General features: G+C 57.8%; 4 protein-coding genes across 8 annotated transcripts in view; 3 read left to right on the top strand and 1 right to left on the bottom strand.

Moving 5' to 3' along the window:
- Window positions 1-11,051, top strand: part of CIC (capicua transcriptional repressor) — a 26,429-nt gene extending 15,378 nt beyond the window's left edge. The window contains 21 exon segments of the mRNA XM_040457201.1: window positions 2,141-2,290; window positions 2,378-2,612; window positions 2,693-2,822; window positions 2,917-3,099; window positions 3,182-3,347; window positions 4,199-4,401; window positions 4,484-4,709; window positions 5,127-5,230; window positions 5,481-6,708; window positions 6,788-6,975; window positions 7,350-7,471; window positions 7,557-7,723; window positions 7,823-8,113; window positions 8,210-8,535; window positions 8,832-9,085; window positions 9,186-9,291; window positions 9,293-9,341; window positions 9,420-9,551; window positions 9,834-9,965; window positions 10,063-10,373; window positions 10,376-11,051. Of these exon segments, the coding sequence (XP_040313135.1) occupies window positions 2,141-2,290; window positions 2,378-2,612; window positions 2,693-2,822; window positions 2,917-3,099; window positions 3,182-3,347; window positions 4,199-4,401; window positions 4,484-4,709; window positions 5,127-5,230; window positions 5,481-6,708; window positions 6,788-6,975; window positions 7,350-7,471; window positions 7,557-7,723; window positions 7,823-8,113; window positions 8,210-8,535; window positions 8,832-9,085; window positions 9,186-9,291; window positions 9,293-9,341; window positions 9,420-9,551; window positions 9,834-9,965; window positions 10,063-10,373; window positions 10,376-10,432 (4,760 nt within the window). The 3' untranslated portion in view covers window positions 10,433-11,051.
- Window positions 11,052-11,909: 858 nt separating this feature from the next.
- On the bottom strand, window positions 11,910-16,237 carry PAFAH1B3 (platelet activating factor acetylhydrolase 1b catalytic subunit 3). 3 transcript variants are annotated; one of them, XM_040457191.1, is made up of 6 exons: window positions 16,024-16,237; window positions 14,029-14,134; window positions 13,752-13,841; window positions 12,979-13,095; window positions 12,778-12,900; window positions 11,910-12,232 (listed from the first exon to the last, which is right to left on the bottom strand). In XM_040457191.1, the coding sequence occupies exons 2-6, from the start codon at window positions 14,104-14,106 to the stop codon at window positions 11,945-11,947; spliced, it is 696 nt and encodes a 231-aa protein (XP_040313125.1). In that variant the 5' UTR covers window positions 14,107-14,134; window positions 16,024-16,237; the 3' UTR covers window positions 11,910-11,944. The 3 variants fall into 3 exon arrangements, with proteins under 3 accessions (XP_040313125.1, XP_040313123.1, XP_040313124.1); XM_040457189.1 differs by lacking the exon at window positions 16,024-16,237 and adding an exon at window positions 14,509-14,620 and having other exon boundaries at window positions 11,911-12,232; window positions 14,029-14,273; XM_040457190.1 differs by lacking the exon at window positions 16,024-16,237 and adding an exon at window positions 14,509-14,620 and having other exon boundaries at window positions 11,911-12,232.
- On the top strand, window positions 14,712-18,481 carry PRR19 (proline rich 19). Its single transcript, XM_040457184.1, has 3 exons — window positions 14,712-15,100; window positions 17,243-17,849; window positions 17,936-18,481. The coding sequence occupies exons 1-3, from the start codon at window positions 15,011-15,013 to the stop codon at window positions 18,406-18,408; spliced, it is 1,170 nt and encodes a 389-aa protein (XP_040313118.1). The 5' UTR covers window positions 14,712-15,010; the 3' UTR covers window positions 18,409-18,481.
- A 2,124-nt stretch (window positions 18,482-20,605) lies between these two features.
- TMEM145 (transmembrane protein 145) overlaps window positions 20,606-25,782 on the top strand; it is an 8,357-nt gene continuing 3,180 nt past the window's right edge. For 2 of the 3 annotated variants that reach the window (XM_040457176.1, XM_040457175.1), the window contains exons 1-13: window positions 20,608-20,791; window positions 21,543-21,617; window positions 21,734-21,811; window positions 21,894-21,980; window positions 22,065-22,166; window positions 22,272-22,356; window positions 22,472-22,543; window positions 22,653-22,721; window positions 23,085-23,165; window positions 23,249-23,327; window positions 23,475-23,568; window positions 24,333-24,505; window positions 25,349-25,469. In XM_040457176.1, the coding sequence (XP_040313110.1) occupies window positions 20,672-20,791; window positions 21,543-21,617; window positions 21,734-21,811; window positions 21,894-21,980; window positions 22,065-22,166; window positions 22,272-22,356; window positions 22,472-22,543; window positions 22,653-22,721; window positions 23,085-23,165; window positions 23,249-23,327; window positions 23,475-23,568; window positions 24,333-24,505; window positions 25,349-25,469 (1,236 nt within the window). In that variant the 5' untranslated portion in view covers window positions 20,608-20,671. Of the gene's footprint in view, window positions 20,792-21,542; window positions 21,618-21,733; window positions 21,812-21,893; window positions 21,981-22,064; window positions 22,167-22,271; window positions 22,357-22,471; window positions 22,544-22,652; window positions 22,722-23,084; window positions 23,166-23,248; window positions 23,328-23,474; window positions 23,569-24,332; window positions 24,506-25,348; window positions 25,470-25,782 lie in introns of all 3 variants that reach the window. The other variant, XM_040457174.1, reaches the window with a different exon arrangement.

Below are 25,782 nucleotides of genomic sequence, written 5' to 3'. Positions count from 1 at the left end.
CCGGCTCCCCCCGGGCCCGAGCGGCGACGGCCGAGGAGCCGGCGGCGGGCGGAGTGGCGGCGGCCGCTGAGGAGGCGCGAGCCCCGGCCGGGCCCCCCCGCGCCGGACCATGTACTCAGCCCACAGGCCCCTGGTGCCCGCGTCCGGCGCGGCCTCCCGTGGCCTCGGCATGTTCGGTCAGTAGCGCCTGGATCCTGGGACTGCCGGGGTCAAGGTGTCGGGGTGCTAAGTGCGGAGTAACGGGGATAGGGGTATAGTATGAGAGTGATAGACGCAGAGTACAGGGGTGACGGGAAAGTTACAGAGCTTGGCTGGGCCAAGCGTTTAGTGACGGCAGGTGGGAGTGTAGCGGGAGTGATGGGAGTGAGGAGAGGGGAGTAGCTGGGCACAGCTGTGGGTGTTTGGATGATGGGGTGGAACAGGTCCGTTGTCACCGGAGGTGAAGAGTGCAGAGTAACTGGCTTGGGAGCGTGTATTAGAATAGGGGCGGCATGAGACCTGCTGGCCCTAGGTGTGGAAGAGAGGGGGAAGGGACTGTGATCGAGTAGTGGGGCTAAGAACAGGGCTTGAGAAGTGAGTGAAGCACTGTTTGCTTAGAACTGAGTGATGGGCTGGAGTGTTTGTGGCATGCTTTGCGGAGACAGAGAGAGTCAGGAACCTGGAGGGCAGTGCACTGAGGAGGGGCAGGACCAAAGGACTATTCCCCCATTGTCTGCTGGTCCCTTTCTTCCCCACCCAGCAGAGGAGGAGGCCTGATGAGAAAGATCCTGGTGAAGAGGGACATAGATAGGTCCAGGTCCTTGGGGTTGGAGGACCGAGTAGGCTTTTGGGTCCCCAGTGCCCCAGGGATGAAGGATGGGGTCCTCAGAGCGTCTTGAGACCTCCTCCGGTGTTGGCTTCCTTATCCCTCTTCTGTTGACATGGTGTCTACTTTGTCTTTTGTCAGCCCCTTGCACAATCCGTTCTCGAGGCCAGTGGCTCTCTTAGTCCCGGCTTTTGAAGGAATAGAGGGGTCACCCCAGGTCAGATTGATCTGGATCAGGGGGAGGCCTGGAATGATGGAGACCAAGGCTAGGGCGTTTCCCTTCTCTCTTCATCGTCTTCCCTCACAGGGGCCTCTGCTGGTTCCACTTCCCCCAGGGAGCCAGCAGTGAGAGGGAAGCCCACTTCTAGCCCAGGCCTGCCCCAGGAGTCCCGCCAGGGATGGGTCCCGGCCCTGTGCTTACCCTCTTACTACCCAGGTCCTGGGGCAGAAGGTTGAAACCCTAGGACTGGCCTCCTGGCAGGGAAGTGCCTTCCTGTGCATATTCTCAAGAAAACACCTGGCATTTTTGCTTTCTTTGGGCACAGACCTGTAACAGTTCTCTTGTCTGCCCCATTGTCTGTGCCTTTTCTTCCAAGGAGTTTACCACACCCTCCCCTCTTTTTGGGCAAGGGGGCTAGATGCTACATTCAAGATAAGCTGAGAGGTTTAGAGGGAAGGGGTGCTGGGAGGCCTCTTTGAGGGCAGTAGATTTTGTTAGGGGGTGGGGGAGATGCCGGAGCCACCTGTGTCTAGCCCCGGAAAGGCAGGTTGGCTCCCTGGGGTCTTTGCTAGGGGGAGGGAGGCCAGGAGAAAGACCTGATACCCTGCTCTGTGGGTATCAGAGAAGAGAGAGGGAAAACAAGCCACGGTCTTCTCAAGAAAGAGAAAGGGAGCGCAGGCCAAGATGAGGGGCCCCGTCAGATGCCAGCATGGGTGCTGGGAACGGAGCATGGCTGGGGAGGGTTCCTAGCCCTGCTGAGGTTTTGGGGCCTTGGGAGTATGAGATGGCAGTCAAACATGGCCTGGTTTGTGACAGGAGCCAGTCGTTCCTCTGGCCTGGTCCCTGGTGGCAGGGCTGGTGGAGGTGGGGGAGGGAGTGGGGTGTGAGGCCTATTTCCCTTCCTAGCTTCTGTTTTCTTTTTTATAAACCTAGAAACCTTTCAGGGAGGAGTTTTTCTCGAGTGATGTCGCACGCAGGAGCCCACGAGGCTCTGGGATAGAGGAAGGGGGTGTAAAGGAGGAGTGGAGCCACCTCATCCAGGGTGGAAAAGAGCTTGAGTTGGGGGTCAAGGCCCGGGTCTCCTGCTGCACAGCTTAGCTGGCTTCTTCCCACAGTGTGGACAAACGTGGAACCTCGCTCTGTTGCTGTGTTCCCCTGGCACTCCTTAGTCCCCTTCCTGGCCCCCAGCCAGCCCGACCCCTCTGTGCAACCAAGTGAGGCCCAGCAACCTGCCAGCCACCCAGTGGCCTCCAACCAGAGCAAAGGTGAGGAATGGGGGGCCACAAATGGGGTGGCATGGGGTTAGGGTCCAGATGGCCCGGGAGCCTTCTGATCTGCCTCTCTGCCCTTAGAACCTGCTGAGTCGGCGGCTGTTGCTCACGAGCAGCCACCAGGTGGGACAGGGAATGCTGATCCTGGGCGGCCACCTGGAGCCACGTGCCCTGAGAGCCCAGGGCCTGGACCCCCCCACACTTTGGGGGTGGTGGAACCTGGAAAGGGTCCCCCTCCCACCACTGAGGAGGAGGCCCCTGGCCCTCCAGGAGAGCCCCGGCTGGACAGTGAGACAGAGAGTGACCATGATGATGCGTGAGTGCCATGAGGCTTGGGGCTAATGGGTGGAGTGGCTGGAGATGTGGCCCTCACTGTCCCTGCCGCTCCCACCACAGCTTCCTCTCCATCATGTCTCCTGAGATCCAGTTGCCCCTGCCACCCGGGAAACGCCGGACCCAGTCTCTCAGTGCCCTGCCAAAGGAACGAGACTCCTCTTCGGAGAAGGATGGACGCAGCCCCAACAAGGTGCCTCCTCTCTACCTGTCCCCAGCTCACCCTGTGGCTGCCCGAGCCTGTCTCCTGGTTTTAACCATCCCACTTGGGCCTGTATCTGCTGCAGCGGGAGAAGGACCATATTCGGCGGCCCATGAATGCCTTCATGATCTTCAGCAAGCGGCACCGGGCCCTGGTCCACCAGCGTCACCCCAACCAGGACAACCGGACCGTCAGCAAGATCCTGGGCGAGTGGTGGTACGCCCTGGGGCCCAAGGAGAAGCAGAAGTACCATGACCTGGCCTTCCAGGTAACGCTTTTTCCTCCTGGCTCCTCCCAGCTTCCTCTGGTGGGGTGGGTGAGTGAAGGGTCTCTCCGCTCTCTCCTGCCAGGTGAAAGAGGCCCACTTTAAGGCTCACCCGGACTGGAAGTGGTGCAACAAGGACAGGAAGAAGTCCAGCTCAGAGGCCAAGCCCACCAGCCTGGGGCTGGCAGGAGGGCACAAAGAGACTCGGGAGCGGAGCATGTCAGAGACGGGGACTGCCGCTGCCCCTGGAGGTCAGTCAGCCCCTTGGCTCTCTTGCCCTATCACCTCCCTCCCTGAGAGGTGCCAACTACCCTCTTTTTTGCTCAACCCCTGGCCCATAAGCCCCATAAGCCTTTCTCTGCCCTGTCGTTTTGTCTGAGGACCTTTATCCATAAAGAAACTGGCAGTTGTTTTATGTGAAGGAGCCAGGGAGGTCCAGAGAGATAGTTTCCAAACAGTAATCTCATTATCAGTTCGTGAGCACGTAGTGCATGTCAAGGAGAGTGTAATTTCTAATTTTGAAAGCTGTGCCCCGCTTTGTAGATGAGGAAACTGAGGCTCAGGGAGGCAAAATCACTTGCTGGAAATTACAGGAAGCTAGTAGACGGTGGAGCCAGAATCTCAGCTCCAGCTTGGCTGGTTCCCAGAACCAAAGTTGGAAGCCCCTCATTGGCTACTTCTCCCAACTGAGCGTGTCTGGTGTGCATGGTGCCATTCTGAGGCACTTTTTTGGAGTGATTCTGTGAGCACCGGCCTGCAGCTCTCTGAGGATGAGGCTCTCCTTTCTCTCTGAGATGAGGGGTTGGAGGCTCGGACCGGCCATTGGTTATTAGCTAGGCAGCACGACATTACTTGTTTTCAGTCTCGTACTCAAAGAAGGCCTGCCTCCCAGGGAGCAGTGGGCTTGCTCCTTGCAATCCCAGAGGGCAAAATCCATTGGGAAATGCCGGGCTGGTGGGTGGTATCTGTTTTCTGCCAGGTGGCCCGGGGTTTCCAAACTCCTCTTTCCATTATTTAGAAATACTTGTGAATGGCTTGGCCAGTCTGAGGGCTGGTAAAAGGCTTCTGGACTCTGCAGTACTCTTCTCTTTCTACTCTGCAGTGTCCTCGGAGCTCCTGTCCGTTGCAGCCCAGACACTCTTGAGCTCGGATACCAAGGCTCCAGGGAGTGGCTCGTGTGGGGCTGAGCGTCTGCACACAGTGGGGGCACCTGGCTCGGCCCGGCCCCGAGCCTTCTCCCACAGTGGGGTCCACAGCCTGGATGGTGGGGAAGTAGATAGCCAGGCGCTACAGGAACTGACTCAGGTGTGATGGGTGGGGGAGACGGGCAGGGAGGGTTGCCCAAGGTGATGCCCCCCTCTGAACTCTCCCGGTACCTACCCTGCAGATGGTGTCTGGCCCTGCATCCTATTCTGGTACAAAGCCTTCCACCCAATATGGGACTCCAGGCCCCTTCTCGGCCTCCGGTGAGGGAGGTGCCCTGGCGGCCAGTGGGAGACCCCCCCTGCTGCCCACCCGGGCTTCCCGTTCCCAGCGTGCCGCCAGCGAGGACATGACCAGTGATGAAGAACGCATGGTCATCTGTGAGGAGGAGGGAGATGATGATGTCATTGGTGAGCAGTGGCAGGGCCCAGAGTCCTGCCCAGAGAACAGCAGGCTGAGGTTTGAGGGGTGGGCAGAGATTTGATCTAGGCCTCAGGCTCCCTCTTCTCTTTGTTTATGATCGGAGGCATATTCAGTTCAGGCTCTACTGAGTAAACCCAGCCCTGCCCTCGGGGAGCTCCTGGCCAGGCAGGAAACTGGGAAGACCGGGGCATGGATGGCCAGGCCATCGGGCACAGGGTTAGGTAGTGTTATTTGCATGTTCTTAGGCTTCCCCATTGGGCAGGTGGGCACACCTTAGGCTGAGGAACAGCATTCATGGACAACACTCACTGCCGACTTGGGGCAAAGCCTGGGCTCCATGCTGTCCCTCCTGGGTAGTCCTGCACCCAGCCTTTATGCCAGTGCTGTTCTCTCTGCTCCCTCAGCTGACGATGGCTTCGGCACCACTGACATTGACCTCAAGTGCAAGGAGCGAGTGACCGACAGCGAGAGCGGAGACAGTTCTGGGGAGGACCCAGAGGGCAGCAAGGTGAGAGCTTGGAACTTGGTGTTGTCTGGTAGCACTCACTCTTCCTAGGAAAAGGAAATATCTGTTCGTGTGCATTGACACAGGGAGATTGAGGCCCACAGAGGGCAAGCTACTTGCCGCGTGGTGAATAGGGTCACGGCCTGGATGAATTGAGGCCTTCAGCTGGCCTTGCTGCCGGGCGAGACAGGGATGGGCAGGGTGTGAGTATCCGGGCTTCCTTGATGTGGTTGTGTCTCCTCCTTCCACCCAGGGCTTTGGCCGGAAGGTGTTCTCGCCTGTGATTCGTTCTTCCTTTACCCACTGCCGCCCATCGCTGGACCCTGAGCCCCCAGGGCCCCCGGATCCACCTGCAGCCTTTGGCAAAGGCTATGGGCCCACCCCATCCTCCTCCTCGTCCTCACCTGCCTCCTCCTCAGCTTCAGCTGCCACCTCCGTCCCACTGGGCTCAGGGACCTTCAAGGCCCAGGAGTCAGGTCAGGGCAGCACAGCAGGCCCACTGCGGCCCCCACTCCCTGGGGCAGGGGGCCCAGTAACACCTTCCAAGGCCACCCGGTTCACGGATCCTGCCACCTTCCGGCGCAAGAGACCTGAAAGTGTGGGGGGCCTGGAGCCACCAGGCCCCTCGGTCATTGCAGCACCTCCTGGGGGGGGAGGAAGTGTCCTGCAGACACTGGTCCTGCCCCCGAATAAGGAGGAACGGGAAGGCAGTGGAGCCCGCATACCCTCAGCCCCAGCCCCATCACTGGCCTATGGGGCCCCAGCAGCCCCCCTGTCCCGCCCAGCTGCCACCATGGTCACCAACGTGGTGCGGCCTGTCAGTAGCACTCCTGTGCCCATCGCCTCTAAGCCCTTTCCCACCTCTGGCCGGGCTGAGGCATCTCCAAGTGACACAGCAGGTGCCAGGACTGAGCCAGTCGCTGGGTCCCGAGCACCTGGGAGCTCCCCTCTGGGTGTAAGCTTAGTGTATTCGGACAAGAAGTCGGCCGCAGCCACCTCGCCAGCCCCGCATCTGGTGGCTGGGCCCCTACTGGGCACTGTGGGGAAGGCTCCTGCCACAGTCACCAACCTGCTCGTGGGCACACCTGGTTATGGGGCCCCGGCGCCCCCTGCTGTTCAGTTCATAGCCCAGGGGGCCCCTGGCAGTGGGGCTGCTACAGGCTCAGGAGCAGGTGCTGGGAGTGGTCCCAATGGGCCAGTGCCCCTGGGCATCCTGCAGCCAGGTGCCTTGGGCAAAGCTGGGGGAATCACCCAGGTGCAGTACATCCTGCCCACGCTGCCCCAGCAGCTTCAGGTGGCTCCTGCCCCGGCACCAGCCCCTGGGACTAAGGCAGCAGCTCCTGGCGGCCCCGCACCCACCACCAGCATCCGTTTCACCCTCCCGCCGGGCACCTCAACCAACGGCAAAGTTCTGGCTGCCACCGCACCCACTCCTGGCATCCCCATCCTGCAGTCAGTACCCTCCGCCCCACCCCCCAAAGGTGAGGCCTGGGCTGAGCAGCGGAGGAGAGGGGCTTCAGGCCTGTTTGGCTCTCTTGTAACTTCTTCTCTCTCTTGCAGCCCAGTCAGTCTCTCCTGTGCAGGCCCCGCCCCCGGGTGGCTCCACCCAGCTGCTACCCGGGAAGGTACTGGTGCCCCTGGCAGCCCCTAGCATGTCCGTGCGGGGTGGCGGGGCTGGCCAGCCACTGCCCCTGGTGAGCCCGCCTTTCTCAGTACCTGTGCAGAATGGTGCCCAGCCACCCAGCAAGGTAAGGGCATCCTGGCTCCACCTGTTCTTCATTCCTCCCCTCCTGGGTGTAGGTTTCTGTGCCACGGTTTCTGTGTGTGCCTTTGTTTCAGTCACTTTTCCTTTTCTCCCTTTTTGTCTGTGTCTGAAACTTTGTCTTTAGGATTTTTTCTTCAATATATATGTACATCTTGATTTTGCCCTTGGCGTCTGCATCTTCTTCTTTCTTTGTGTTTTGTACTGCTTGATGTTTTCTTTTCCTTTGTTCTTTTCTGTCTGGATTCCAAATTTTGCGTTCCCTGTTTTTGCTGAGATCCACCTTCCTAGGTCTTGGTCCTCCCCTGCCCCATTCTGGGTCCCCACCTCACCTCAGCCTGTGGGTGCCCTTGCCCACAGATCATCCAGCTGACTCCAGTGCCCGTGAGCACACCCAGCGGCCTGGTGCCGCCCCTCAGCCCAGCCACGCTCTCCGGACCCACCTCGCAGCCTCAGAAGGTCCTGCTGCCCTCCTCTACCAGGTAATGGCAGCTGAGCCCTCACCTGGAGGCCAGCCCAGAGATGGGGCCAGCTTACCTCACTCCCCCCTTCCTCTCCTTGCGGCAGAATCACCTACGTGCAGTCGGCGGGTGGGCACGCGTTGCCCCTGGGCACCAGCCCTACGTCCAGCCAGGCTGGAACAGTCACCTCGTATGGGCCCACGAGCTCGGTAGCCCTAGGCTTCACCTCACTGGGGCCCAGCGGACCCGCCTTCGTGCAGCCCCTGCTTTCAGGTGAGGGGCAGCCTGGCAGGAAGAGCTGGGGACCCAGGGTGGTGCCGAGGTGGCCCAGGCCCTAACTGGGGCCCCCGCCTCTCCTCTTTGTCTCTGCAGGCCAAGCCCCGCTGCTGGCTCCCGGCCAGGTGGGCGTGTCACCTGTGCCCAGCCCCCAGCTGCCGCCCACCTGCACAGCCCCCGGAGGTCCTGTCATCACGGCGTTTTACCCTGGCAGCCCTGCACCCACCTCCTCAGCACCCCTGGCCCAGCCATCCCAGGCGCCCCCGGGCCTGGTCTACACTGTGGCTACTAGCACCACCCCACCTGCTGCCACCATCCTGCCCAAGGGCCCACCGGCCCCTGCCACTGCCACCCCGGCCCCTACCAGTCCTTTTCCTAATGCCACAGGTGGGTGTCAGGCCAACCCAGGGTGGGGTGATTTGGAGGACCCAGAAGGTGGGCTCCAGACAGGCCTGGCTCAGCAAATGCTCTTCTTTCCACCAGCAGGCTCCATGACCTACAGCTTAGTGGCCCCTAAGGCCCAGCGGCCTACCCCCAAGGCCCCCCAGAAAGTGAAGGCGGCCATCGCCAGCATTCCTGTGGGTTCCTTTGAGGCAGGTGCCCCTGGGCGGTCAGGCCCTGCATCCCGGCAGCCTTTGGAGCCTGGCCCAGCCCGTGAGCCCCCTGTCCCTGAGTCTGAGCTTGAGGGTCAGCCCACAACGCCAGCCCCTCCACCACCCCCAGAGACCTGGGCTCCCACAGCCCGGAGCAGCCCCCCACCACCCCCGCCTGCTGAGGAGCGGACAGGCACCAAGGGCCCGGAGACCATGGTAAGTGTGAAGCAGGCCAGGCAGATCGTGCTGCCACACAGCTCGGCGTCTCAGTCCATTGTTTGCTTTTCTGCTCCATCCTTCTTACCTGCACACCTGCCCGAACTCTGTCCTTGTTTGCAGGGGTTGGGGGTGTTGGGGGAGGGGAGCCCTTCTGTCTCTTTTGCTTGTCTGTATGGCTGGGTCTTCTCCAGAGCTGTACAGCTTGGGTGGTTGGCATCTAGCTCTCTGTTGGAGGTTTTGCCCCAGCGAGTCTGAATCCAGTGTCCTCCGTCTCCCTGCCGTCCCCACCCCAGGCCAGCAAATTCCCCAGCTCATCTTCAGACTGGCGAGTCCCTGGGCTAGGCCTGGAGAGCCGTGGGGAGCCTCCCACCCCTCCCAGCCCAGCCCCAGCTCCGGCCCCAGCCCCCAGTAGCAGCAGCAGCAGCAGCGAGGGCGGCAGCGGGAGGGCAGCTGGGGACACCCCCGAGCGCAAGGAGGCGGCTGGTACCGGCAAGAAGGTGAAGGTGCGGCCCCCGCCCCTGAAGAAGACCTTTGACTCTGTGGACAAGTGAGCATGGGCTGGGCTCCGTGGCAGAGCGCGTAGGGCGGGAGGGAGAGGGAGGCAGCTGCCGTCTCAGGCAGGGGAGGTGACCCCGCCGGCTCTCCAGCAGGGTCCTGTCAGAGGTGGACTTCGAAGAGCGCTTTGCTGAGCTGCCCGAGTTCCGGCCTGAGGAGGTGCTGCCTTCGCCTACCCTGCAGTCTCTGGCCACCTCCCCCCCGCGCCATCCTGGGCTCCTACCGCAAGAAGAGGAAGAACTCCACCGGTAGGCGAGTGTGGGGCACCTGGGTTAAGTGGGGGGCAGACCAGGGCTGCCTCCGCTGAGCCTGCTTCTGTTGGACAGACCTGGACTCGGCCCCCGAGGACCCCACCTCGCCCAAGCGCAAGATGAGGAGACGCTCCAGTTGCAGCTCAGAGCCCAACACCCCTAAGAGTGCCAAGTGCGAGGGGGACATCTTCACCTTTGACCGTACAGGTGCCGGCACCGAGGCAGGCGGAGTTGTGGGGGACCTAGGACCTTTAAGAAGGGCGGGGTCTTGGCAGTGGAGTTACAGATGCACGGTGGTGATGGGGAAGGACAGCCGGTCACGGATGGGAGGGTGGGTTTTAGGTCTGGTGGAGTCCGGAGGCAGGTGCCTTCTCTGAACTCTGCTGTGTTACAGAATTCGGTGAGGGCTGAACAGACATCCAGACGGTGGCGGGGGCAGGGAGCAGGCTGCTGCCGTAGCCTTGACTGTCCTCCCTGTGCTGCTCCCAGGTACGGAAGCCGAGGATGTGCTCGGGGAGCTGGAATACGAGAAGGTGCCATACTCCTCACTGCGGCGCACCCTGGACCAGCGCCGGGCCCTGGTCATGCAGCTCTTCCAGGACCATGGCTTCTTCCCATCGGGTGAGTGTATCTTGGAGTCTTGGGGGGGCCCCTAAAGAGGACCTGCCTGCTCATCTCACCCTGCCCTCCCCGCCCCCCATCGTCCTTCTGTCCCCAGCCCAGGCCACGGCAGCCTTCCAGGCACGCTACGCAGACATCTTCCCCTCCAAGGTCTGTCTGCAGTTGAAGATCCGAGAGGTGCGCCAGAAGATCATGCAGGCGGCCACTCCCACGGAGCAGCCCCCTGGAGCTGAGGCCCCCCTCCCCGGACCACCCCCCACTGGCACTGCTGCTGCCCCTGTCCCCACTCCCAGCCCCGCTGGGGGCCCCGACCCCACCTCACCTGGCTCGGACTCTGGCACAGCTTCGGCTGCCCCGCCACTGCCTCCACCCCCAGAGCCAGGTCCTGGACAGCCTGGCTGGGAGGGGCCCCCCCCCAGCCCTCCCCCCCACCCCCTGGCCCCTCCACAGCTGCCACAGGCAGGTGAGGGGCCCAAGAAGATCCCAGGACCCACCGTACCCCCCTCAGGACATGGACAGTACGTAGGTGGCAGGAATGGGGGGGCAGGATGGTTACCTCCTCCCCAATAAAGCCATTTCGTCCTTTCTAGTTTGGGGCGGAATGAGGCCTGCTCCTCTTGTCTATCCCCCGTCCCCCCACAGCTTTCTCCCTGTGACGGGGGGCAGCTGAGGGGAAGCAGGGGCACAGTCTGCCTCCACGGAGCCCCTGTATATAACCTGGAGTGTGTTACCTTCAGACCTTTTCACTTGTACTTTATGCAAAATGGCTCATGTGAGGGCTACAAGCTGGAGGGTAGCACGGGCCTTGGGCCACAGGGAGAGGTGCCTGTGGAGTAGGGGGAGTTCATGCACCCCTTTTTTCCCCAGAGGGGCTGGACTCAGGTTAGTTTGGGGTGGGGGCTCCTGCACTTTGCCACAGGCATGGGGAGGGTTCTCTCCCCACCCCCTCTGCCCTCCCAACTTGGGTTGTACTTTCTAAGAAGGTGATTCCCCCTACCCTTGTCCCTATCCCCAGAACAAAACATGTTGATCATGTGCAATATTTCTTACTGTGCCGAGAAGCCGAAATTAAAGCTGTTTAACACACTTGTGTGGCTGCCCACTCTAAAGGGAGAAGGGGTGGGTGGGGTGGGTTGTACTATCCCCAAACGGTCAAGGAGCTTATACACTTCCTCCCAATGCAGTCCCTCCCCACATCAGAGGGACCCTGTGGGCCGAGAACCCTGACTCACTGTGGACTGAACAGCCTGTCTTCAGCCCTGGCACTTGGAAGTCCCTGTCCCTACTATGCCTCTCACAGTCGTCCCAACATCTGGGGGCTCAGGAAGGCCTGAGAGGTCTGAGCCTAGGTGGTACTGGGCTGGGTTTGCCCAGTAACCCAGATACAGTGCTGTTCTCGGTGACCCCTGCTGCCCCCACATGGCCTGAGCCAGCACTGCACCCAGGCCAAAAGGAGCCTCCTGGGTTACATCCCTCAGTGTGTGGACAGTGCTCCTCTGGGGAGACAGATAGATTCCCTGTGGAGGCACGACTGCTTGTGATGGGGAGGGTCAGGAAGCTTCCGTAGGAAATGGCATCTAAGGTACAACCAGAGCACCAGAAGCTCCAGCCAGGGGAAAATCTTCGGCAAAACGGGGAAGGCAGCTTTGGAAGGGCTTTGGCTGCTAGGTCAGTATGTTCCCAGAATTCTTATTTGACTTTGATCTTGCAGGGTAGTGTGTGCAAACTGGTTTCACCTAGTGTGTTACTGACTGATGGTGCCTGCCTGGGGTGTTACTGAGAGTAAAAATCTGCTAGACCCTGCAAGAACCTGAGTACCTTGATGGACTGGTGATGCCTGCTTCAGGCAGAAACAGAGCATCCTCCGGAGCTGCAGGGTCGCAGAGATCATAGTTAAGGTTGAGATACCCAGAAGGGCTTGGCCATAAAGCAAGAAACGGGAGACTAAGGAATGAGAATTTAATGGGGAAGAAGGATGCTTAGGGTGTAGCCTCTGGCCGGGGGACACCCTGGCCCTGGTCTTGGGCCAGCAGACGCAGAAGCAGGGAGTGCAGGGCCCGACAGACAGGTGTGTAGCCCAGGCGGCTCAGATGCAGGTAATCGTACATGTCATGGTGACTTATGGTACCGTCTGAGTGCACAAAGCCAGGGTCGGCATCCAGGAAGTGGGCCCGTGGGTGGCCAGCCAGTGCTGCCCGGACCAGCTCGTTCACTCGCCGGTTTTTCTCACGAAGTGGGTTAGGGTGCTGGCCCCTCGGAAGCAGGCCCTGAGAAAGGCCACCAAGAGTTGTGAGGAGACATCCTACCAACATCTGGGTATCCTGTTCTCTGGGACAAACTGTTCACCCTCACCAGGAAGTTGCCAGGTGTAGAATATACCAGGGATGGAGTAGTGGGGGATCAGAAGGGTAATTCCTGATACCATGTCCGAGACTCCCTTCAGCAAGTACCTTCTGGGTGCCAGCCCCTTTCCAAGTATCCATCACAAAAATGACACCATGGCAAAGGGTCAACCCCTCTTTCAGAGGAGGAAATATTCCAGCTGGAAGTGATGGAGCCTGGATTCACCCCAGGAACGCCTATTTTTGGCTAGTTGTTTTGAGTTTTGCAACACCCCCCAGAATCTTCAGCAATTTCTTGGGCAACAGCAGCTACCTGGTCCCTGAACACCTTAACAACAGCTGCTGGGTATGTAGCAAGCTTCAACTGGAGATTATGCCCGAAAACCACTGCTTTGTGCCATGCTGCCCAGAACTGTGCCGGCTGCAGCTACACTTGCCATTCTTTCTTCCCTGCCCTCCCACCCTCTCACCAGCACCACGACCCGGGCCTGGGGCTGCCGTTGGTTCACCAGTTGCACAATGGCCTTGATGCCACCAGTCACTTGCTCTGCTGTGTGCCCGTGGTTGTTGGTACCCACCCAGACCACCACAATCTGTGGAAAGAAAGGCATGAAGCAGCGGTCAGGAGGGAGGCTTGGGGCGCGTTAGCTGCCCACCGAAGCTCTGCTCACCTTGGGCCGGATGTGTTCCAGCTCCCCATTCTCCAGTCGCCAAAGCACATGTTGCGTGCTGTCACTGCCAATGCCAAAGTTAAGTGCGTGCAGAGGAGAAAAGAGCTCCCGCCAGATCTGCAGACAAGAAGTGGTGTGGGTACATTGGCAACAAGGGCATTGGCAACAAGGACCACCACCCTCTGTCCAAGCCACATATAATGGAAGAGCCCTGCCTTATGGAGGCAGTCTGGTCGAATCTCGCTTTATGCAAACCTATTACAGTCTCACTTTCATGGAGATCCACAGAAGCGAGACTCACTTTATGGAAACCTATTCTGCTTGAGTCATGCATGCATTGAACCAACAGCAGTGACAGTTGATGAAAGCCATCATGGTTTGACCTCACTTAGTGGAAACGTAACATAATTGAGTCCCCTTTGTGGAGAGCTATTACAGTTGACTTTCACTTGGTGGAAAGACTACAGCTTTGTGGACATCCATTAGGGCTGTGCACTACCTTAAGCAAACAATAGAATCTCACTTCAGGCAATCTTCTTGCAAGAAAGCCTCATTTTAAGATTTCAAGTCTCACTACACAAAAACCCATGTGACAAAGACTGGTCACACAGTTCCTTCTCAGTAGAATGTTGCATCTTACACGGAGGTTTGGGTGTGGGTGCTGCCTGAGGCTATTTCGGGTACCTCATCCCTGTCTGGCTTGGGCTCTGATCCAGATGTGTCAGCGAGGGCACAGGCCTGGGTGGGGCAAGGGGATGGGGGACGGGCCTCACCTCGCACTGGTGCATTAGCTGGACCAAGGAGTCCCCGATGAAGACGACTTCGGGTTCCTTATCTTTGCTGTCGGCCACGAACCGATGGTGCTTCGGGGACGTACAAGGGGAGTCAAAGGCACGCGCGCTGCTTGGCCCGCCCCACTCTGCTTCCCCGCTTCGTTTCCACCACCCCAACTGCTCTCAGTTTCCTAATCCCACAGAGAGAGTGGCGCCAACCAACTGCTCTCCTGAGGCCCCTCCCGGACTCCTGAGTATCGCGGGCCGGGTCGCTCACCAGGGACATCCAGCGTCCGTCACCCTGCACGTCCTGCACCGGCGTGGGCTTGCTGGCTGGGTTCTCCTCTCCGCTCATCTTGGCGCCGCAGCTCCTTCCTGCAGGACTGGCGAGCGAGGTCGACCCGGGAGAGTCGGCCGAGGAGGTGGCTCCGCCACGCCCACCCCTCCCTTCCAGGCAACAATGGACGGTCCCGACGCCCGCACTCTAGCGAGGACTACTGCCGATCCCGGGCACCGCCTCCTCTGCAGGAGCGGAAACCTTCACTTAAAAGGGGTGGTGGAATTGGGAACCCATGCTTCCCCCGCGGCGGACGCGCAGTGGGCTCGTCCGGTGCTTCCCGCCCGGGCCGCTCAAGCTCGGGCGGCGGCGGCCAGCGCACCCGGGCACCTGGGAACGGGGAGGCGAGATCATCCAGCACCCATAGGGGAGGGAGGAACCCCACACGCCACACCGGCGTCAGGGGGAGGGGCGAACTACCTGAAAGGCCGAGAGTGGGCGGGGGAAATCTAGAGTTTTTCCTTGGGGGAAGAATCCGTTTGCTGTAGAGCGAGAAATGTGCGGAAGGGATCGCCAGCTCTGTGTGTGTGTGTGTGTGTGTGTGTGTGTGTGTGTGTGTGTGCGCGCGCGCGCGCGCGTGTCATTCACGTGGTGGTGGGGGAGGGAAATGAGTGGACGAGTCCATTCCTGGATCCCTTGAGGGGGTGGCTCGTACGCACCTGGCTAGGTGGGGACGCTCCCATTTTCTATTGATGTGGGTAGAAAAAAAGATAGCAAAATGTGAAAAATAGAGCCTCCGTTGTAAGGAGACATCCTAAGAGAGAGCCAGGACTTAAGTGATCCTATCTGCTCGCAGGCCTCCCCTGCTCAAAAATACCAGTTTTTGTGGCATAAAATCTAAACTACACATCTTTGCATTATAAACATCACAGGCCCTGCAAAGAGGGCAGAAGAAGGTACAGAAAGAAAAAGGAAATTAGAGATGCTGCAAGGCCCAGGTCCAGCCTGGCACCCCTCCCACCCAGCTCATCTTGCAGATCTGTGGCCTCTGTTCCTCTCTCTAAACCCACAGGTGTGTCTAAGCTCTGAAGCCTACATCCATAGCCAAGGCCACCTAAGGTCGGCCCCTCCCGGCCCATATTAATCTCAAATGTCAACTCTTCCCAACTCTTCCTCTTCTCAGGGACCAGGTGGGGGTCCCACATTCCCCTAAACTTCCTGGTTATATTCCCGTAGCTCCACTTCCAAATGGGACCTTCCCATCTATCCATTCTTTCTAGGTAGGTTGATACTGAAATATGGTCTTATTTATCATGTTTTGCTTCAGTCCACTTGCCTGGAACAGGGCCTGACTCATAGTACCAAGTACTATGGCTGTTCACAGGAACTTAAATGATTATTAAACGAATGGGTCAAATCCTGGCCTTGTCCCAGTGTGTTGGGGAAGACAGATCCAGACACAGAGATGAGGAAAGGATCAAGGTTGTGATTAAGAGAGGTGGAGAAGGGGAAGGAGAAAGAGAAGGACTCAGAGTAGGGGGTTCCTAGGAGTAGTATTTGAGTTTGGCTTTGAAAACTCAGGAAGTCTGGGTAAGCTGTATTACACAGGTAATATAGCTGATTAGGGCGTGGGGAAACTCTGGCCATAGCTTTATTTTATTTTTTAAATGTGTATTTTTGAGTGAGAGAGAGCAGGCAAGGAAGGCGCTGAGAGAGAAGGAGACAAAGGATCTGAAGCTGGCTTGTGTGTGGGCTTGAACTCACCAACCGTGAGATCGTGACCTGAATGGAAGACAGAGGCTTAACCGACTGAGCCACGCAGGTGCCCCTATAGCTTGATTTTAAAGTCTGAGGGGACTAGTGTCGGTAGATAAGTTGAAAAGGTAGAGAAGCCGTTGCTGAAGCAAAGCTTAGTGAGAAACAGCTTCGAGGCATTCATTCCATTCAAACCAAGTGCTGTTTCAAGTTAGATGTATTGGCTCATTTTATACTTACAGCAACCACACGAAGGAGGCACTATCAGCTCCATTTTACAAATTAGGAAATCGAGGGTCTGAGCAGTTACACACTTTTCAAGGTCATACACCTCAAACGTGCCAGTTTGGGTTGTTTAAACCTAGGTAGCCTAACTCCAGATCCTAGCTCTGAATGACGACTCTATACTGATTCTCTAGGGATGAATTCTGTGACTGTCTGGGGACCCGCTGCAAGTGGAGACTGCCATGGCCCTTTTTTCCCCTTGTGCCTCGCCTCACGGCTTTCCGCGAGAGACAGTCTAAGCCAATCAGCATTCATGAAGGGGGCGGGCCCAGCGAGTCTCACAGCAGATTGGTGTATGGGAGATGCCTAAGGACAAATGAGAGAGATTTCTGGAAGTAAGGCTGGAAAGGGTGGGACCATAACCGGCACTCTGTTCCTCGTGCCTCACGAGAGCAGGAAGTCAAAGGGCGTGGGCGGTGCACGCGCATGCGTGTAGTGTGCGTGAGGCCCCGAGGAGTCCACAGGGCGTCATGAACTAAGGTTACCGTGGAAAAGAAGCCATTGCACCCCACAGCCACGTGGGGTGGGTGGGGGACGGGCTTCATTGGGCCAGGAGGTGAGGTACTCCACCCTTACCTAGCCCCCACCAACCGTACCCCCCTTTCCTAACCTCAACTGCCCGCCTTTGCCTCATCTACCCTAGTCCACCGCATTCCCATGACTAGGCCCAGTTCCTGGTAGCTCCTCCGTTGCCTTTTCTGTTTTCCCGAGGTCTTCTCTGTCTCTCCTACTTCTTTGTTGCTGTCTCTTCTGCCTTTCTCTCTCTACCATCTCACTCCACTTTCTGCATTCTCCAGTACCTTCTCTACTTCTGGATTTCTCCTCTGTCCATAATTCCTTCTAGTTCACCAGACCCTGTGGTCTCATGATCCCGTCCACATCCCCCATCTTCTAGCTACTTTCTCATGTCCCAGTACCCTGTAACCCCTTGTCTATTCTCTATTCTGACACACCTCCCCATTCACCGTGACTCCCTTGACCCCATCCAACCCCCACGACTCCTTCCTTGACCAAGTCTTTGCCGATCACTCCCTACCCACCCACTATCTTATTCTCATCTTGTCTCTGTAAATAGGCCTTCCACCTCACCCCAAACTATCTTCTCTTCTCACTATTCACTTTTAGGTCCCTGATTTATCGGCATGATGATGACTGTCCTATCTTTTTCTTCCAGAACATTATGGACCCCCGGGGGCCAGGCCCCCAGCCTTTCCAGCGGCCTGAGAAATCTGGTCGTGTCCGTCGTCGGAAGACAAGGCGGGAGCGTAACGAGGCCCTGATGGGCAGCCGCCGGCCATTGACCCATCAGGATCCTCCTGTGACCAGTCAGGATCCACCTGTGGCCCCTACTGTTCCCAAGGTCGTGGTCATAACGCAGGGCCGGCTGAGCCGGGAGCACCGGGGTCTCTTTAATCATGAGGTGAAATCTCTGGATGTGGCACGGCTGCTTAGCAGTGGGTCCCTGGAGCCCGGCACCCCTTCACTCCCCATCAAACGCTTCTCAAGCCCAAGCTGGGCCCAAGAACCAGCTCCCCAGTCAAGGGGCAAGGAGAACCAGGTGCCTAGAGGCTCAGGCCCAGGCCCACCCAGTCCCCCAGAGCTCCCTGGCTTGGGGCAGCTGCTGGAGGAGCTGCAGTGCCAGTTGATTCTGCCACAGGCCTTCCCCAGGAGGAACCTAGTGCAGGAGGCCAGGGATGCCATCGTGGGCACTTTACAGGCCTGCCATGGCTGCGTGCCTGACCTTACCCTGGTGCTCCGTGACTGCCAGCCACCCTTACCAGGTGAGTCCACTTCGTACATCCTGTGATCCCTTCCTCCTTGTCTGCTGTAGCTCAGCTGTCTCCCATGCTTTTTTCCTTTGTGCCAGGGACCAAGCCTGGGGGCCCTGAAAGACGAAGGATGACACCCTCCTGGATCAACAGCCCAGAGCAGGCCCCAGGGGAGAGGAGGCAGAGGAGGCAACAGAGGACAAAGGAGCTCACTTTCTCCATGCCTCACACCTCCAGCACTCCCCTGGTGCACAGGGTGAGCCTGGTGCCACCAAAAGGTCCCTGGCCACCGCCTTTGCCCTTGTTGCCTTCGCCATCTGGGGCAGCCTGGGGCCCCCCAACAGCCTTTGACCTACTGAAAAGCATCTGGCTGGTTGCCACACCTCCCCCTCCCCGGCCCTGGGGGGTCGGCCCACAGCAACCCCTGCCTCAGCCACCATCACCCTTGTTGCCCCGAATCTCTGCCCTGGATTGGAGCCCCAGCCCTCCTGCCCCACTGCCCAGTCTCTCCTGGGTGGTGGCCCAGAGCAGCCCAGAGGCCTGGTCCTTTCCACCTATGAGACTGTACTGAGGGGACTGAGGCTGGGCTAGGGGCAGGAAACCCGCACTCCTGATCACTTCAATAAAGTACCTTCTTCATGGTCCCCTTGATTTTCAGTGAGTGGCCGACCCAAGCAAGCAGCTTTGCTTTGCTCTGAGTTCTGGGTCCAAGATGGAGGGGGAAGATACCATCACTTGTCACCTCCTTGGGATTTGAGGGCCAGCAGGCTGGGGAAACCTGGGGTTCAGTCAGTCCAATGCATCTACCCACTGAAGCCAACTATGTGCCAGGCTCAGCTCTGGTGATGCTGGGGCCCCAGAGGGAGTGCTACTGTGGCTGTGTCCCCAGAAGATTCCCAGTCCAGTGGTGGGCACAGACAGTTCCAGCCCCAATGGTTGCGTCTTGGGGACAGAGAGGTGCAGGGGCTGAGGGAGTCCAAGGGGGGAGTGATGATTCGTCCCTGGGGATGAGGGAGTTCCTCAGAAAGGAGCAGATGTAGACCTTTACACATTTTAAGATTGGTAAGAACTTACTAGTAGAGGAAGAAAAGAACATTTCAGGGAATTCTAGAAACGCTGCTTTATGGGACAGTATGTGCAAGGCCTGGAGCAGGGCAAATAGGGGATGTGGAACCATTTTCATTCAGTCCATATTCCTAGGATATCCTGGGACTTAGAGTGAGTCATGTCCAGGTCCAGCCCTCGATGGGCTCCTGGTCCAGTGGACATAGGAACCGTGTGTGCAAGATCACGACCGGAATGGGAGACGAGGCCTGAATCTACCCCACAGACTTTTTAACTTTGGCCCAACATACATTTAAAATTTTTGAATTAATTGCCTACTGTCACAAATCAGTTTGCTTTAAAACAAAAGCAAAACAGGGGCGCCTGGGTGGCGCAGTCGGTTAAGCGTCCGACTTCAGCCAGGTCACGATCTCGCGGTCCGTGAGTTCGAGCCCCGCGTCGGGCTCTGGGCTGATGGCTCGGAGCCTGGAGCCTGTTTCCGATTCTGTGTCTCCCTCTCTCTCTGCCCCTCCCCCGTTCATGCTGTCTCTCTCTGTCCCAAAAATAAAATAAAAAACGTTGAAAAAAAAATTAAAAAAAAAAAAAAAAAAACAAAAGCAAAACAAAAAAAGCCTAACATTTCTGGCTTCTCTAAAACAAAAAAACAAGAGAGAGAGAGAGAGAAAGAAGGAAAAGAATCTGGCAGCGGACCTACTATCCCTTCCGGCAACAACTGGCTCAAGCCAAGTAGCAGAGGCTGCCTTTTCATGGGTCCCACACTCTCCACTGAAAGTGTTCTGTGCACTTATGTTTTCTGCTTGGCCCCTTGGCTTAGAAAGTTTTTTCAAATGATATTTTGAGGAGCAGCACTTTTTTATTTTTTTTTTTTTTCCCCAGTGGAGGGGGAGGAATGAAGCTAGAAATGTTTGTTGGAATCTGATCAGGGGAAATGAAGCTGAGGGACTTGGACGCTGCTCTGTAAAGCCTTCCAGGGATCCTCACTGCCCACTGGGAAACCATAAGGTTGGTACCAGCCGGTAGGGGACTGAACTGGGAGATCACACGACTTGGCTGAAGTCTAATGAGAAAGTGGCAGTGCTGGGTTTTGAACCCAGAGGGTTGATTTGGGTCTGCTCTGGGCTTCTCACAACACCACCTCTTCTGGCAGCAACCCGGTTTCACACCCCGGTGAGCAGTGACTGGACAGGGTCAGGCAATGGAATGTAGTGACTGTGGCCCAGCGTTCTGCCATCTCCGTGTTTTGTGACCCAGAACAAATGGTTCACCCTCTCCAGCCTCCGTGTCTCTGTGGGCACTTCACAGAGCCCATGGGATCTCGGGTGGACACTGCTGGGGATGGCTGTCATGAGGGCAGGAATGAGCCATCAAAGAGCAGTTTGGGGTCTAAGCTGGCGGGGAGGTCAGGGCAGAGCTGGGGTCTGTACGTTGGGGGTCATCCCGAGATGGCTGTCTGGAGGAGGAGGCACGGCTCGGGGGAATGTGAGTTCAGGGGAGGACAAGGGGAGCAAGAGGTATCAGGGAGAGTCCCAGAAGGGAGAACTGAGGCTGGGGCGGAGTAGAGAGCATGGGGAGGGGTCGTCCTCTCCCATGCCGATGGAGAAGGCGCCAGGCTGGGCCATCCCGGAGGAGGGGGCGGGGAGAGCGGCGCCCAGCGGCCCCTTTAATCGGGGGCGCGCGCTGGCCGGCCCGCGCGCTCTCGCCGCCGTCGCCGGGCCGGAGCGGGAGCCGGAGCGGAGCTGGGGCCGGGGCCGGGGCCCGGAGCGGGCGGAATGGAGCCCCCGCGCGCGCCCGCTCTGTGCCGCCTGCTGCCGCCGCTGTTGCTCCTGCTGCTGCCACTGCCCCCCCGCGCCCGGGCCAAGTACGTGCGGGGCAACCTCAGCTCCAAGGAGGTGAGCGCGCTGGGCCCTCCCCTGCCACTCGCCGGGCCCCTGGGGACCGGAGGGAAGGGAAGGAGAAGGGTGCCGCCCCGCCCCCTGCCGCCCTTCCCAGGCCGTCCCTGAGAGCCGCGGTGGGATTGGGGCTGGGGATAATAGGGAGGACTGGGTCAGGGTTGGGGCTGAGAGGCGCCGTGGGGTCGAGAAGAGACTTGAGGGTTGTAGGAGGGACATTGAGGTCAGAGCTGGGCGGGGAGGAGGGACGGGTTGGGAGAGTGAGAGTTTGGGGTGGGGGTTGGGAGAACGCCAAGGTGGTGCTGAAGGGACAGCACTTTTCACTCCGTAGAGAGCCTGGAGTTCACACTGCTGCTCAGGGCCAGGAGAGGGCCGTTTGGAATATTACCCAGTAGGAGGTGGTCTCTGGGACCACCGTGGGGCATTCGTGTGGATAACCGGGGGATGCCAGTCAGATGGTGTCTGGGACTGAAGGTGGCCGGGATGGGCACCTGGCCCTCCACGTCCTTTCTCAGTGCACTTGGAAAATGGGAAAAGTGTTTGAGGGGAGGAGAAGAAACTTGTGTGGGGGGCATTTGAGACAAGAATCCTGGACCCAAGGTAAAGGGATCACAAGAATTTTGGAGGTAACTTGGTCCCCTTAAGCTTCTCTGGAAATCAGGTACCCAAGAGTAGGGAAGGAAAGTTGGGGGGGGGGTCTATGGAGTTGGGGAGTTCTCAAGGATTCAGGAGGACTGGGCCTCTTTTCCAGGATTGGGTGTTCCTGACAAGATTTTGCTTTCTTTCGGATTACGGCCGACTGGACTTCCGTTTCCGATACCCTGAGGTGAGCCTTCCCCCACCACTCTCCATGCTGAGGCTAGATATTCCCTTGGCCTCCCAAGGCAAGGGCTACCCCAGTTCCCTGTACACCCTCAAACTTCAAAATCTCTGGGTCTGCAGGCCAAGTGCTGTCAGAACATCCTCCTCTATTTCGACGACCCATCCCAGTGGCCGGCTGTGTACAAGGCAGGGGACAAGGTGAAGGCTGTGAGGAGGGTGCATGGGAGAGGGAAGAAGGCCGAGGCTGGCCAGGGAGTGACCATGTCCCTGCCTTCCCCAGGACTGCCTGGCCAAGGAGTCAGTGATCAGGCCTGAGAACAACCAGGTCATCAACCTCACCACCCAGTATGCCTGGTCAGGCTGTCAGGTATGGGGGAATGGGCAGATGCTGAAGGCCAAGGGCCCGAGGGCTGTGCAGACAGGCTTCAACCTACTTCTTGCTCCTTCCCAGGTAGTGTCAGAGGACGGAACCCGCTACCTGAGCTGCTCCAGTGGCCGAAGCTTCCGCTCGGTTCGTGAAAGGTGGTGGTACATCGCACTCAGCAAGTGTGGGGTAAGAGGCTGGGCCGGCCACCTGGGCCTTCTCCTCCTTGCCTTCCTGGTGACCCTCTACCTGCCCAGGCCCCCCCCCCCCCTTAGGCCTCCCCACTTCCCACAGGGAGATGGGCTGCAGTTGGAGTATGAGATGGTCCTCACCAATGGCAAGTCCTTCTGGACACGGCATTTCTCGGCTGATGAGTTTGGTGAGCATTGCGGACCCAGAAACCAGAATCTTTGTGGAGGTCTAGAGTTGGGTGCTCACTGCCGAGGGACACCCAGCTTTGACTGAATCATTTCCTCCTTCTACAAAATTGGCAGGGATCCTGGAGACAGATGTGACTTTCCTCCTCATCTTCCTCCTCATCTTCTTCCTCTCCTGTTACTTTGGATGTAAGTCCAGTACGTGGTGGTGGGGTTAGGAGTTATGGGGGGCAGGGTTGGGGGAATGAGCTAGTCTCCCTTCCTGTCTGTGAACCACCTTCCCCTACTTTTCTTTTAGATTTACTGAAAGGTCGTCAGTTGCTCCACACAACTTACAAAATGTTCATGGCTGCAGCAGGAGTGGAGGGTGAGTTTCAGAGTATCCCAGCTTTTGAGTTCTGTCAGAGGAGGGACATAGGGTCCAGATACCTGGGTCTGAGGAAAAGAAGAGGGGCTGGGGGCCTGGATCCTGGGTCTGAGGGAGGAGGGGCTGGGGGCCAGGACCCCTGGGTCTGAGGGAGGAGGGGCTGGGGGCCTGGACATCTGGATCCTGAAGAAGAGGGGCTGGGGCCTGGGCTCCAGTCTCCTAGGACGTCAGTGGGCGTAAATGGTCTAGAATCCTGATGGGGATGAAGGAGGGGTTCTGGCCATCTGGATCATAATGCTAGGGAACAGTGATGCCCCAAAGCTGGTTTCTGTCCTTTCCTCCCTCTGCCCGTTCTCCCCTCAGTCCTGAGCCTCCTGTTTTTCTGCATCTACTGGGGCCAGTATGCCACTGATGGCATTGGCAACGAGAGTCTGAAGATCTTGGGTGAGAATGGAGTGGGCCAGGGGAGGGTGCCTGGGCTCTCTCTGAGCCCTATGTCTGAGACGCCCTCTCCTCCCTTCTCCCAGCCAAGTTGCTCTTCTCCTCCAGCTTCCTCATCTTCCTGCTGATGCTCATCCTTCTGGGGAAGGGATTCACAGTGACACGGTGCCCAGGCTGGGGCGGGAGGGAGTGCTGGGGGGAGGTGTGGCTGGGCTAGGGAACAGGACACTGGGGTGGATCTGGGGGGGATGGCTTCCCGCTTCTCCCTGACAGCCCCCACCCCTGCTGTCTCCCTTCATGGCCTGCTGCCAGGGGCCGAATCAGCCACTCGGGCTCCGTGAAGTTGTCTGTCTACATGACCCTGTACACTCTCACCCACGTGGTGCTGCTCATTTACGAGGCTGAGGTGAGTGCTGCTTCCCACTGCCCAGGCCTTGCCTCTCCGCCCCTCCCCAAGCTTTTGGCCACCTCCTCCACCTGTCTGCCAGCCCTTCCCCACATCGCACTCTAGCTGGCTCGCTCTCTCCCACTCTGCGATTTCTGCCTGCCCATCTGTCTCTCTAAGTGCATGCCTCCTCTCTTCACCATCTCTGAGGAGCCTTCTTCCTCCTCCCTCTGTCTCTCACTGTCTGTCACATTTAAACTCAATGTCATGACTGAGAGTTCAGGAGTCACACAGACCTGGATTCCACTCTGGCTCTCCCACTTCCCAGCTAGCTGACCTTGGGTGATGCCCACCCCCTCTAAGCCTGTTTCCTCTTCTGTAAAATTGGGAGGGTCTTATTTATCCCAGAGGGCTCCTCTAAGGCTTTATATCACCTTGGCTTTGCCTTTGGCCAAAAGCCGCCCCTTTTAGCCTCAGTTTCCCCCTCTGCGAAGTGGGGGTGTTAAGAAGACCCACCTCATTGGGTTGACGCAAATGGAAAAACTTACGCATGGTAGGTGGTTAGCCCCATGTTGGACCCCTGGTAGAGAATGTATTCTCTTTCTTTTTCACCCTCACTCTACCTCTATGTCCTTCTATTTCCATTTTGTTCTCTCCTGCTGCTTCTGTCCTGACCCAATAGCTCTGCTCCCTGGGTGCCGGTGGGGGGAGGGGCCTAGGGTCTGGGGTCCTTGTGTGGAGGGCAGGAGGTCAAAGCTATGATGAACCCTTTCCCTTGGGTGCAGTTCTTTGACCCAGGCCAGGTACTATACACGTACGAGTCGCCGGCGGGCTATGGGCTCATTGGGCTGCAGGTGGCGGCTTACGTGTGGTTCTGCTATGCTGTGCTCATCTCCTTGCGTCACTTCCCGGAGAAGCAGCCCTTTTACGTGCCCTTCTTTGCTGCCTACACCCTCTGGTGAGACGTGCTGGGCCCCCAAGCTGTCCCTGTCTTGTGGGGCTTCCCATTTCTCAGACCCTCCTCAGGGAGGCTGATGGGCTTGCAAGTCAGGCAGCAGACCCAGTCTGCCACTTACTTCGTGACCTGGAAAACATTATTTTCCCAAATTAAAAAAAAAAAGAGAGAGAGAGAGAGAGAGAGAGAGAGCCTCAGGTTGCTTACCCATAAAGAGTTACCTTGAGCATGCCTAGGGCACTATAGAAGGGCCTTGTGTTTGGTACGTAGTAGGTGTTCAATAAAAGCTAGTTGTAATTTTTTATCATTCAACATAACATAGTCGTACGGTAGGCAGATTCTAAGCCTGACTGCTTGGGCTCAGATCCCAGTTCTAAAGCTTGTAAGTTGTATGACCTCACACAAATCAATGAACTTTGCCCTGCCTCAGTTTCCTCATCTGTTTAATGGGGATGGAGATTGTACTTGCCTCGAAGAGTCATTGTGAGTTAATGAGTTTACAATTGTGAGAAGCTTAGAGACAGGTCTGGCTTGCAGTTAAGTCCTTAATTGTTATTATCATATGTTAATGCATTCAGCAAACATCTTTTGATTTCCTATCAGGTGCCAGGATTTGGGGTGGGGTGGAATGGAGTTAAATTCAACCTAGTCTTTGCCTTCCAGAATTTCCCAGGCCAGTGGGATTCCTGCCCCCTTTTAATCTCTGGCTTCTGAAGGTTACACTGGTTTCTCTCTAATTTGGGACACACCTGGGCCCTACGTGTGTGTGTGGCAGGGGGGCTGGGGCCATGGGGTGGGGAAGAGGGCAGAGGCAGTGTCTCTACTGAACCAGCACCTCCCCTGCAGGTTCTTTGCCGTTCCTGTTATGGCCCTGATCGCCAACTTCGGGATCCCCAAGTGGGCCCGGGAGAAGATTGTCAATGGCATCCAGCTGGGGATCCATTTGTATGCCCATGGCGTGTTCCTGGTGAGGAAGGGCATCCAGGTGGGGGTGGGAGCCTGATGGGCGGAGAGTGGGTGAAACTCCCCAACCCCTGAACTGCCTGGACCTTCTGTTCTGAGCTCTCCATCCATTTCCTTCTCTTCATTCTTTACTCATTCAACAGACACTTACCAAGAGCCTGCTGGATTCCTGCAGGCTATTCTACTCTGTCCCCCCAAGAAGCCAGCCTCTTCTATTCTCTCCCACCTTGTGTTCTAGCCTCTTCCACTGACCACACCCTTCCTTCTTTCTTTCTTTCTTTCTTTCTTTCTTTCTTTCTTTCTTTCTTTCTTTCTTT

Source organism: Herpailurus yagouaroundi, unplaced genomic scaffold (assembly GCF_014898765.1).
Source record: "Herpailurus yagouaroundi ecotype Mexico unplaced genomic scaffold, PumYag 220, whole genome shotgun sequence".
NCBI lineage: Eukaryota > Metazoa > Chordata > Mammalia > Carnivora > Felidae > Herpailurus > Herpailurus yagouaroundi.
The sequence above is the reverse complement of the archived record's forward strand: the minus strand, read 5'-3'. Positions and strand labels throughout refer to the sequence as shown.

Coding starts and splice junctions, on each gene's coding strand:
- PAFAH1B3 (XM_040457191.1), bottom strand. CDS start 14,106: ATGAGCGGAGAGGAGAACCCAGCCAGCAAGCCCACGCCGGTGCAGGAC. Junction 12,901..12,978: donor TGGAACACATCCGGCCCAAG/GTGAGCAGAGCT, acceptor TTCTTTCCACAG/ATTGTGGTGGTCTGGGTGGG. Junction 12,233..12,777: donor AGGCCCGGGTCGTGGTGCTG/GTGAGAGGGTGG, acceptor GGCCTTTCTCAG/GGCCTGCTTCCGAGGGGCCA.
- PRR19 (XM_040457184.1), top strand. CDS start 15,011: ATGCTGCAAGGCCCAGGTCCAGCCTGGCACCCCTCCCACCCAGCTCAT. Junction 15,101..17,242: donor TCCTCTCTCTAAACCCACAG/GTGTGTCTAAGC, acceptor TTTTTCTTCCAG/AACATTATGGACCCCCGGGG. Junction 17,850..17,935: donor CTGCCAGCCACCCTTACCAG/GTGAGTCCACTT, acceptor CCTTTGTGCCAG/GGACCAAGCCTGGGGGCCCT.